The sequence below is a fragment of the Eurytemora carolleeae genome, unplaced genomic scaffold, assembly GCF_000591075.1.
Source record: "Eurytemora carolleeae unplaced genomic scaffold, Eaff_2.0 scaffold27, whole genome shotgun sequence".
Lineage (NCBI taxonomy): Eukaryota > Metazoa > Arthropoda > Copepoda > Calanoida > Temoridae > Eurytemora > Eurytemora carolleeae.
In genome coordinates, this window is record NW_019396259.1 from 274,628 (window position 1) to 287,844 (window position 13,217).

The window sequence follows — 13,217 nt, forward strand, 5'->3', positions numbered from 1 at the left end:
ATAGACATTTCTTTCCAAAATGGTTTAACATGGACAACGGACAATAGACATTTCTTTCCAACATGGTTTAACATGGACAACGGACAATGGACATTTCTTTCCAACATGGTTTAAAATGGACAACGGACATTTCTTTCCAACATGGTTAAACATAGACAATGGACAATGGAGATTTCTTTCAAACATGGTTTAACATGGACAATGGACATTTCTTTCCAACATGGTTTATCATGGACAACGGACAATAAACATTTCTTTCCAGCATGGTTTAACATGGACAACGGACAATGGAGATTTCTTTCCAACATGGTTTAACATGTACAACGGACAATGGACATTTCTTTCCAACATGGTTTAACATGGACAAAGGACAATGGACATTTCTTTCGAACATGGTTTAACATGGACAATGGACAATGGACATTTCTTTCCAACATGGTTTAACATGTACAACGATCAATGGACATTTCTGTCCAACATGGTTATCATGTACAACGGACAATGGACATTTCTTTCCAACATGGTTTAACATGGACAACGGACAATTCCAACATGGTTTAAAAGGGACAACGGACAATGGACATTCATTAAAAAGTTTTTAGATTTGCAGGATTCAACGATTTATTTCCAAAAAACAGCATTATATGAAGGAATTTACATTGTATTTATTGATCTCAAAAGATTAACATTAACTCCGTATTAAGTTTTAATGATTTCGTTGAAAGGAGAAAGTGCTTTTTGTAAAATAATGAGATGAAAAATGTTACTGAACATTGTTGAAAAAAATCTGACATCGTTTTCCAAAACGGTAATTTCCCAATGGTATTTTATTTTTTCCAAGTAGCAACTTTGGATATTGTCACTTGGGAAGTTGCCATTGGGAAAATGCCTTTCGGAAAATATTTTACACTGATAACAGACTTTGATTGAAAATAGCTCATTCGAATATTTCTAGAGATAAATTTGCCAGGGCTTATTTGAAAGCCATTTATAAAAGTGTAATGGTAAGCATTTACTTTTATAAAATTTCATATAAAACTAGTTTTTGCTGTGAATATCTTGCAAATCGAAGACGATGTTTGAAATCATAAAGGCTACCTAATGGTTATTTAGATCTCCGTAATCCAGAGGCTCTGTTTATGAGTTAACCTCGGTTGTGTAAAGAGAGAGAAACCATTTATTGGATTAGTATTGATTCTATATACTCAAGGCGAGGAGGGTAAAATATTTAGTCTTTGCCATTAACACAAATTTTACAATCCCTAAATCTTTGCAGTCAGATGTTGTAAACCTTTTATTTTTCAAACTTTTTATTATTTGATCTAACAAAAATCATACTGTTCCACTCCTAACCGATTTTCTTGTATATTCGTACATTTTCAAATTGAATAAATTTATTTTATTCGTTTGAATAGTCATTAATTTTGAAATCAAAGGTCTTCGATATTGGGATTAGAAAATCATCGTTTGTTGCAAAGACTCAATTATTTCTTTAAAAAAGAATTCATTAACAGCAAACAAAACCTGTTAATGTGTGTTGTAAAGTTTTAGACCGCTTAGTGAATTGGTTTCAAAATGTCCACAAAGCATGATCTAGATTAATTAAATACCTCATTTTTTAAGTTAAATTTTCCCTAATCAAATACATTCCTGTATAAATGCTATTTAATGGTGGGATAACTAAAAATGAAATAAATATACAGTTTCAGCAAATCAAAATTTAAAAACAAACCACAGAACGAGGTCTTGAATAACACTCACTTACGCAGATTCAATGGTTCGGTTCTTTTCTCAGAGAACTGTCACTTTTGATTATAATTTGACATGATTTGACATATTTTGACATGATTTGACATAATTTGACATAATTTGACATAATTTGACATAATTTAAAATAATTTGACATAATTTGACATAATTTGACATAATTTGAAAAATTTGACATAATTTGACATAATTTGACATAATTTGACAAAATTTGACATAATTTAACATAATTTGACATAATTTGACATAATTTGACATAATTTGACAAAATTTGACATAATTTAACATAATTTGACATAATTTGACATAATTTGACATATTAAACATATGTTTTTCACCTTTTCTCTTTTTAAACCAAAAGAGTTATAATGTATAAGAAATAACTCTGTAAGTTTAATAATGTTTAACTATAGACCAACACGTGATTGAATTCAAATAGAAACCTAATGTATCTCGCCCTGTTTTGTCTGAGCTGCACTACTAACTAAATACTTAGGTTTCGTTTGAGCATTTTTTTAGCCTTGTAAGTAGGGTTTCCTTAATCCCGGAAAAAAAGCTCAAGGTGAAAGAATGAACCGGAAAATTGTCCGGAAAGTGGGATTCAGCCCGGACTGAAATACAACTGGAAATTTTCCGGTTTTTAAAATAGGAACTGAACAATTTCCGGATTACGAAATTTTTATAACGTCAATATTTTTATTGCGTTAACTTTGAAAATAAAGATACTTTAATGTATTATCTTTAAAGCCAAAATGCCATCTTGTAAGTCAAGATGATTAAATGTGTTAATTTTAAAGTCAAAATGTTAACTTTGAAGTCAAAATGTTTCAATGTGTTAACTTTAAAGCCAAAATGTCAACTTCAACGTCAATATATTCATTATGTTAACTTTGAAAATAAAGATATTTGTGAACTTTACAGCCAAATTAATGTTAACTTTAAAGTTAACATATTTCAACATTAAATCTAGAATGGTAACTTTAAAGTCAATTTGATTCAATGTATAAACTTTAATATCAAAATGGAAACTTTAAAGTCAAAATGTGAACTTTAACGTCAATACATTCATTATGTTAAGTTTGAAAATAAAGATAATTCAATTTGTTAACTTTAAAGTTAACATATTTCAACATTAAATTCCGAATGGTAACTTTAAAGTCAATTTGATTCAATGTATAAAGTTTAATGTCAAAATGTTAACTTTAACGTCAATATATTCATTTTGTTAACTTTGAAAATAAAGATAATTCAGTGTGTTAACTTTAAAGCCAAAATGTTAACTTTAACGTCAATATATTCATTATGATAACCTTGAAAATAAAGATAATTCAATGTGTTAACTTTAAAGCCAAATGTTTACTTTAACGTCAATATATTCATTATGTTAACTTTGAAAATAAAGATAATTCAATATGTTAACTTTAAAGTTAACTTTCAACATTGTGTTCATAGTGTTAACTTTAAGTTAAGATGTTAACTTTAAAGTCAAGATATTTTAATTTGTTAACTTTAAGGTAAAAATGTGTTCCATAGTGTTAACTTTAGGTAAAGATGTTAACTTTAAAGTCAAGATTAATTGAATGTGTTAATTTTAACGTCAATATGTTCATAGTGTTAACTTTAGGTAAAGATGTTAACTTTAAAGTCAAGATTAATTGAATGTGTTAATTTTAACGTCAATATGTTCATAGTGTTAACTTTAAGTAGGGATGTTAACTTTAAAGTCAAGATTAATTGAATGTGTTAATTTTAACGTCAATATGTTCAGAGTGTTAACTTTAAGTTAAGATGTTAACTTTAAAGTCAAGATATTTTAATTTGTTAACTTTAACGTAAAAATGTTAAATTGAAAACAAATATGTTCAATGTGTTATCTTATAAGCCAAAATGTTAATTTTGTTAACTTCGCGTTTTCTTCCTATAAATAATCTTAGCTTCTTGAACCATCGCCGAGCCTTGTTTCTGAAAAAATAAAGATGAAAAATTACGTTGATGTTCTTGTTTCTATTGCCGGGTTTATTCTGATTAGTTTGGCTGTTTCGTATTTTGATGTTTATTGGACACAAACAAACAAAGGCCAAATATGCGGAAGGTATATTGATCTATGCTTGATAATGATTGTCAGTTTGATCACAAATATTTGACCAAATTGGATTTTTTGGAAGTTTGACAAGAAATCTTTGCTATCTATTAATCATAAGGACAGTCTTCTAGTTCAGTCTTCTAGACACCAAGTACAAGACCATCGGGCTTCTTTACCTTTCAAAAGGCGTCTTAATTATTATTCTTAATGACGTTTCCAGTAAAACTGAAAACTAATGTGCCGTTTTAATGTGTCTTTTTTGTGAAATATACATACCCTGACTTCTGGCACGAATACAACATTACTAATTTAAAAAAACCAGTTTTAGAAATATTTTTTTTAATTTGAACTTTTCGTACAGTAAAGAATTAGGGAAGAGCAAAAAAAATTCTTTTGACAATTTTTGTTTGGTTTCAGTGCCTTACATATGAAGAATTTTTTCCACAACTATTTATTTATTTCGAAAATTATATTAATTATGAATGAGACCCATATTAAAAGCTGTCAGGTTTTATTTGTCGCTTTTAAATGAAGTTTAAATGAAGGTCTACAGAATTTAATAAAATGCTTAATGAACGGAAATTGACAAAAAAACTGGCAAAAAATGCACTTCTGGTGTAAATGTTTTTAATAAAAATTTTTGTTTGAGGTTTGAATAAAAAATTTGTGGAAAAATTACATTTCGCTTAACAGAAAGTGAAAAAAGTAAATGTTACCGGGAATAAAAATTTAGTACAAAGTAATCCTTTCGGCTCAATTTGAGATCTTGCCGCAAATTCTGATTATTTTTTCCCTACTGTTACCATTGTAAAGTGATGAAAAGTAAAGAAAATGTAAAGCCTGAAAGTTGAAACTCACGTGAATATGTCTACAGAGTAAAGGAAAAAATGTAGTTAAATAAAGCCGGAGCTCTTTGGCAGACATTCCGCCTTCTTTCTTCTTATGATGGGTTAATCCTCCTCGTTTCTATGCTTTGTAACAACTCTCTATTTTGGCATTAGCCTGGTGAAATCCTATTTTCTGCTCCTTCGTAACTCAAGCTTATAGGCTTGAATTTAAAAAGTACTCTGGGGTGAATGGTAGCTTGGTTTTCCACCCGTTGAAACATGCGTTAAAAACATGTTTCTAGGATGGCATCTTTTAATGTACACATTTCTCAATACATTATACACCAGGTGACTTGTCATCCACCCTAATTTCCATCCAACCTATAGCTATATACAAATAGCTAATAAGCTGCCATTCTTCTAGTCTGGACTACTTGCAATCTGAGCTAAGCTCCGGGCCCGTATGAGGTCTGAAGGGGTCACATCAATATAACTATCCAATCTTAGCTTAGCTCTGGTTCCGTATTAGAACTGAAGGGGTTACATCAATGGACCTATCATTACTCCGAGCTATAGAGCTCATACTGGTTACATCCCCGTTGGATTTTCCACGCGTTGAATTTTCCACACATCGAAACATGTATTAAAAGCATTTTCTCTAGGAAGCCATCTTTTAACGGACACAAATCTCAATACATTATACACCAGTCGACTTATTATCCGACCCAATTCCGTCCGACCTATAGCTATAAACAAAAAGCTAATAAACTGCCATGCATCTAGGCCGGACTACTTGCAATCTGAGCTTAGCTCCGGGTCCTTATTAGGACTGAAGGGGTTATATAAATGAAACTCTCCTTATTCCGAGCTATTGAGCTCATACTGGTTACACTACATCTTGAAAACCCGATGTCGTGGACTTTAGATATTTCAAACTAAGAATTCTGATAGAACAAATAAAGTTGCAAAGATATAGGGATTAGAAAATTTGAGTTTGTGCAGACAAGAACTTGCAGTTCTTATAATCAAATACTATATAAAACTATCTTGTCCGAAGAATTGAGAGTAAAAAATACGAGATATTAAAATTTGTATTTTTTTCTTCTTTCAGTATTTTTCAAACTAATATATTGGTAGTTGATTTTTGAAGAAAAAAAGATAGGTTGAGTCACCCTATTTTGAGGACCCGTGGGTGACTAGTTATCTGATTAGGAGAGAACAAAAACCTGTCATTTAGATTAGGTTATCTTCTTCTTTCAGACATAGGACACAAACCAGACAAGATCAGACATAGGACACAAACCAGACAATCACGCAGGGGCGTACGCACGCGTGCCACCCCCTGAGGGGGACTCTTTTAATATTAAATCTGCTTTCATTTCCCTTCCTCAGGCAATCTACATTCTACATTGCATTGCATTGCACTCAACCAAACTAAAAGATTAAGAAAAGAAATAATATATATTCTGATTCATAACAATTCCCTTCAAAGCTTTGTCTGATCAAGTATTGCCTTACATATCCATGTTTCCCATTTTGAAAACTGATTATTTTTATTTGTGGTTTATCTACAAAAGTGACTCGCGCATTTCTTGCTTCAAAAACGATGGAAAAATGAAAGTTTCAAAGGTACATCGGACATGCCACTCTATAAATGGAGGGTCACTTTAAATCATGCATGTATTCCATTTAAGTATAATTATGTCGTATAAAAAAATACTTTAAAATCTAACTTTTGCCTTAACTAAAAAAGTTTCATTAAAAAAGCTTTAATCAATACTGCCTTCAGTGTAAATATATATTTGATATCATAATTTATTATACAATATGTATCAATGTATATTTTTCATCCCTTGAAGCTTACACCGCAGTATTAAGAATTAAGCGGGCCATTGTCCTGATGAGTTTGCACTTAAGAAAATTATATAAATAATTTTTTAACACTTGTAATATGGAAGTGTGTATATGTTTTAAGAGGGGGGGGGGGGGCAAAAAAAAGATCTTTTCTGCGCTGATGCGCACAAAATGTGCCCCCCCCCCTACAGAAATGCTCTCGTACCCCCTGAACATAGGACACAAACCAAACAATCATACATAGGACAAAAACCAGACAATCAGACATAGTACAGAAAACCAGACATAGGACACAAACCAGACAATCAGACATAGTACATAAAACCAGACAATCAGACATAGGACACAAACCAGACAATCAGACATAGGACACAAACCAGACAATCAGACATAGGACACAAACCAGACAATCAGACATAAGACACAAATCAGACGATCAGGAATTTTTCCAGAGTTGGGGAGTGCAAAACCTTTGGTAACATTTCAGGGAGACTTAATACCTTCCTGAATACCTATCTCTTAAAATAGGATTTTTCAATACTCTGACTACATTAAGGTTTTTGAGTGCTGCCGGCGCTTCTAAATCTCTTCTATATGGCTGTTAGAATCTATTTATATATTGAGATTATCCCGAAACCGCTGTGCTTTCTTGTACTTTTGCTATAAAATATATACTTTTTCCCGAGAAAGCTCTCTTTAACAAAGACGACATCTAAATATTTTTCGGGTTTACAGGATTCATTCAAGAATAATTAATATATGAATGAGAAAAGTAATTATAAATTTAAATTATTATAAATCAGTGCAAGCTACACTTGAAACAATGTTGGTAAATGAAAAGATTATCAGAATATATTCATTTTGTCCATTCTCAACATGAATCACAAGACAAATGCATTTTTAGAGGAGTATTGTGACAAAAACCAGTCACTCCCACACTCTTCCCCCGACCCCTGAAATACTCCATAGGGGGGGGGGGGCTTAGTCACCTTTATACATCCCTGAATGTACTTTAATAAAACTGAATAGTTCACTCATTTTTAACTAGCATAAAAATTGTAAAAATAGCAAAACATGTTGTTCATTTCATTTATAACACTCTAAGTCATTCAAATGAAATGGAAAAATCAATATTCAGAATTAAGTTGATCATTAAGAAGAAACCGGAGCAATAATATCTGAACTTTTTTACAGTCAGGTAAAGGATTGAAAGATCTGAGACAGTTATAGATTTAGCTCTGATAGACATACAGAGACCATCGACATACAGTTTAAACAGTAGATATACAGTTGAAACTGTAGACATACAGTTTAAACAATAGACATACAGTTTAAACTGTAGACATACAGTTTAAACAGTAGACATACAGTTTATACATTATACATACAGTTCAAACAGTAGACATACAGTTTAAACAGTTTACATACAGTTTATACATTATACATACAGTTTAAACAGTAGACATACAGTTTATACATTAGACATACAGTTTATACATTAGACATACAGTTTAAACTGTAGACATACAGTTTAAACAGTAGACATACAGTTTAAACAGTAGACACGCAGTTTAAACAGTAGACATACAGTTTATACATTAGACATACAGTTTAAACAGTAGACATACAGTTTAAACTGTAGACATACAGTTTAAACAGTAGACATACAGTTTATACATTAGACATACAGTTTAAACAGTAGACATACGGTTTAAACAGTTGACATACAGTTTATACATTAGACATACAGTTTAAACAGTAGACATATAGTTTATACATTAGACATACAGTTTAAACAATAGACATCCAATTTAAACAGTGGACATCCAGTTTGAATATAACCTTACAGTTTAAACAGTAAACATACAGTTTAAACAGTAGACATACAGTTTAAACTGTAGACATACAGTTTAAACAGTAGACATACAGTTTAAACAGTAAACAGACAGTTTAAACTGTAGACATACAGTTTAAACAGTAGACATAAAGTTTAAACAGTAGACATACAGTTTAAACAGTAGACATACAGTTTAAACAGTAGACACTCAGTTAAAACAGTAGACATATTAAAACTTAAACCAGTTTGTTATAGTTTTTTCTTTGTGTTGTTGTACTCTTTAACCCCAAACCAGTTATATGTGTCTATTAAATTCATCTTATTTTATGAATACTCCCTACCTTCCCTTTTCCTTGTTNTCCTTGGTTCAGACCATTTTATATGAATCATCATCATTTAATATTTGGTAGAAAGATAATTATTCACGGTTGGTAGATTTATACACTGTTCAATAGTATACACTATACAGTCTCTATATATCTAGCTAGTGTTCAGAAGTAATACGTCTCTATATATATCTAGAGTGTTCAGTGATATACAGTCTAATATATCTAGTGTTCAGTAGTAAACAGTCTCTATATATTTAGTGCGTTCAGTTTTATACAGTCTCTAATGTCCAGTGTTCAGAAGTATACAGTCTCTATATATCTAGTGTTCAGTAGTATACAGTCTCTATATATCTAGAGTTCAGTAGAATACAGTCTCTGTATATCTAGTGTTCAGTGGTATACAGTCTCTATATATCTATTGTTCAGTAGTATACAGTCTCTATATATCTAGAGTTCAATAGTATACAGTCTCTGTATATCTAGTGTTCAGTAGAATACAGTCTCTGTATATCTAGTGTTCAGTAGAATACAGTCTCTGTATATCTAGAGTTCAGTAGTATACAGTCTCCATATATCTAGTGTTCAGTAGTATACAGTCTCTATATATCTAGAGTTCAGTAGTATACAGTGTCTATATATCTAGTGTTCAGTGGTATACAGTCTCAATATATATAGAGTTCAGTAGAATACAGTCTCTGTATATCTAGTGTTCAGTAGTATACAGTCTCTGTATATCTAGTGTTCAGTAGAATACAGTCTCTGTATATCTAGTGTTCAGTAGTATACAGTCTCTATATATCTAGTGTTCAGTAGAATACAGTCTCTGTATATCTAGTGTTCAGTATTATATAGTCTCTTTTTATATCTGTTTTTCTATATATATATCTACATTTTTGAAGATTTTTTTTTACATTTTTAATTCCTATCGAAAACTGCCTCTTTGAATTTAACAAGAGTTTTCTGGGTTGTACGGGGGTAGATATATCAAACTTAAGCTTTAAGTGTTAAGATACAAAATGTAAATCTCAGCTGTTAAATAAACCATATTATTAAATCCAAACATTATAAACCTCGACTTCAAATGAAATTAGTGAATTGAAAGTGAAAGTTTCTAGAAACTGAAAATCATTTATTTTTTTAAAGAAATTTAAATCATAAATCTGTAAATTGTAAACCAATTAGTGCAAAAACCTTTAAAAACTGTAGGAAATCTCTGTTATCTTAAATTCTTTAATTTGTTAACCTAAAATTTCTCCAGACGTGTTAACATTTTCCGTTAACCGACTTGAATGGCTAAATAGGACAGTAGACAGGTTTATTGTTTGAAAGATTCGTGCAAAATAAATAATTTTTATTTTAAAAGTTTTAAAAGTTGTCCTAAGGCTTTAAAATTTCAATTAAAATCATAATGTTTTAGTTTCAGAAAATAAATGAAAGGTGATGAAAAGTGCAAAAAATCGTATTCGTCTGGGATTTATTCCCTTGATCGTGATCCTGTTAACTCCAGGTTGTCTATCCTCAACCTTCTCCAACCAGCATAGGAGAAGTGAGGAATTTAAACCCAAGGTATCTTATCCTAAGCCAATCAGAGCAGAGGAGGTTTAAAGATGGAACAAAGGAATTGAGTCTTTGCCACAAGCTCTCATTTTTAATCTCTTTATCCTTGCAACCAAATGTTGTAGACCATAAATATTTCAATCTTCTCGAATTCTTTTAGATCAAATAATCCAGTTTGAAATATCAAGAGGTTATACAAACATGTTGCAAAGATATAGGGATGAGAAAGTTAAAATTCGTGGCAAAGACTCGATTTATTTGAGTGAGAGAGAGGCAAGTTTATACGTTTTTTGGCTAAATTTTCTAATATAAATTTATTATTTTTTTTTTTATTTTTAACATTTTCCCTTTTACCTTGTTCTGTATGATAGAGAAAAAAACTGAAGTATCCTTGTTTTATCATCTTAAAACAAATTATTTTCAAATTTTATTCTTTATTTAAGTGACCTGCGGATTAATACAGTAAGAGAGGAACAATTTAACTGTAATAATTCAACACTTTTCAAGACAAATAAAAACATGACATCTTCCTGATTGTTAATCAGAGAGAGGTTTAAATATGGTACCGTTGTGAATCTGATCTACCATGCTATAAATATAGAGATTCACCGCTCGTACAGTCACTTTACACGGGCAGTCGTAGTACATTCGAATTTACGAGCCGGGTCAATTTTTCCGGTCCCAGTTTGTACTGTACCTAGCTCTATGGACATGACTAGCCGGTGCAAACAAGATTGACGCGGTCAGACTTTATGCTTCATATAGGTTGAATTTACTTTTACTAGAGGGGCAGAGGTGCGTGTTTAGTTGAATGTCTTTTTGCAGTTTTGTCATCAAAAGATTTTATTTATTTTATTTAGAACGTTGATCATAGTTGGACAAAAGAATTTTTGTTCCCAGATCAACTGCCGAGAGTAAAAAAACAGGTGAAAAATAAAAATAAAAAATACAACATTTTTCCTTTGTAAAATGTTTAAAAGATTTTGTTAATTATTACATAAAAAGTTGGTTTTAGTTTCAGAATAATTTTCTTGTCGCGGCGGGGCAATGAAAAATTTTAATGTCCAAAATGTAAAAAAATTGAGATTATTTCTTGAAATTATTAATTAGTATACTCTTATCTGGCTTAATGATTTCCTAAAAAACATTAAGAATTGATTTGCAATTGGCTTGAAGTATTATTGTTCGCCTCTGCTCGGTGTTTATCAAGAAAATATTATCTATATATGAAGCAGTAATCTTTGTTTGTTTGTTTTGATGTCCGATCATAACTCATAAACCCCTTGACCGATTTGCCTCGATTGGGATACTCGGGAGAACCACAAAATGTTCTTAGCTTGGTTTAAAGATTCTAGGTTAATTATATCGGGAAAACTCCTGGCAAAGCTGGGTTCCCAAGATCTGATAACTGGTTTTATTTATGGTATTTGGCCTATTGTTTTTAGAGTAGGAATCCATTATTTTCGTTATAGAACTAATATGTTTTATGGGACACACGTTGTATATAAATAGTTCTTGTAGTTTGTTTCTACTTCTAGTTGAGTATTCATGTACCTGCGGTAGTGAAACTTGACCAGTCTGCTGTAAACTTATTTATTCCCAGGTAATATACTGGGTGTCCCAAAAAACATGGGAATTCAGTGACGAATTGGATATCGTCTTTGTTATGAATTAGCATTGTAATACCTAATTTCAAAAGCCATAATATTATTATGTCTGCTAGAGTTTAATTTATGAAAAGGGTAAAAGACTGTAAAGATGTGTCTATAATGTTTTCACAAGATGAACAGTGAAGACGGACAAGTTTACTCTGTTTGTATACTGCAATTTTCTTGTTTTACTAAGTACAACCGTATGCAGTCAAAACATAAACAAACAAAATGTGAACATAGCAGACGANAATAGGGAGCTGTATATTTCTTTACTGAATAGGGAGCTGTATATTTCTTTACTGAATAGGGAGCTGTATATTTCTTTACTGAATAGGGAGCTGTATATGTCCTTACTAAATAGGGAGCTGTATATTTCTTTACTGATTAGGGAGCTGTATATTTCTTAATAATATTTTGAATCAAAACATTTATATTTCCGGTTCTTAATAAATTTTATAATTTTTGTTACACTGTTTTACGTTTATAGCATCTTTTACTACGACACTTAGAACTTTGTATTTATGGATTGATTTTTTTTATTTTTTACATTAAATTATTTTTGCTGGAATTTAAACTGTTCTGTTTCTGACTAATAAAATAGATAAATGCACGGTGACGTTATACCGTGTTTGTTGACGTTTAAAGGCGTTTACATATCTCAAGTTAAAATTCGACATTTTGTATGCATAGTATTTCTAAAGAATATTGAAAATAATATATTGCTAAAAATGAGAATACAAATTTAAAGCCCCTTTGCATACACAGATCAAACAGTGCCACACACTTTGATTTTCTAATCCCATTATCTTTGCAAACCAATGTCAGATTTTAGATATTTCAAATTTTGAATTATCTTAGGTCAAATAATCTAGGTTTGACATTTCAAGGTTGGAAAGATAAAGGAATTCGAGTTCTGGCAACCACTTAATTTCTTTAATTGGGATTAGAATTAATGAAAATTGAGAAATTATTGTTGAACCACCTTTTCTTGTGTGCTATAGTTTAAGTTAAAAGGTTAAACTAAGTCACTCTTTTCATTAAATCCGGTCTCTGAAAGTGCATTTAATGCTGTTCTAGTGGATGTGGAGACAATGCTGATTATTGTGAGGACGCTTTAGATTATCCAGATGCTCAATATATCAAGCAGATTGTCAAGTAATATATTATTATTATTATTAAAGATTTATTCACACACATTTAATATACATACATATATTACATATTACATATATTAATGGTATAGTTTAAATTTGTTTTGTTATGAATGATATTAGATGTATTCATTATTCACTCTCATAATCTCCAATTTCA

General features: G+C 30.8%; 1 protein-coding gene across 1 annotated transcript in view; it reads left to right on the forward strand.

Moving 5' to 3' along the window:
* The first annotated feature begins 7,709 nt into the window (after positions 1–7,709).
* LOC111699559 (uncharacterized) overlaps positions 7,710–13,217 on the forward strand; it is a 16,476-nt gene continuing 10,968 nt past the window's right edge. Inside the window, exons 1-5 of the mRNA XM_023470259.1 lie at positions 7,710–7,729; positions 10,115–10,263; positions 11,115–11,180; positions 11,793–11,857; positions 12,984–13,061. Coding sequence (XP_023326027.1) covers positions 10,138–10,263; positions 11,115–11,180; positions 11,793–11,857; positions 12,984–13,061 — 335 coding nt within the window. The 5' untranslated portion in view covers positions 7,710–7,729; positions 10,115–10,137. The remainder of the gene's footprint in view (positions 7,730–10,114; positions 10,264–11,114; positions 11,181–11,792; positions 11,858–12,983; positions 13,062–13,217) is intronic.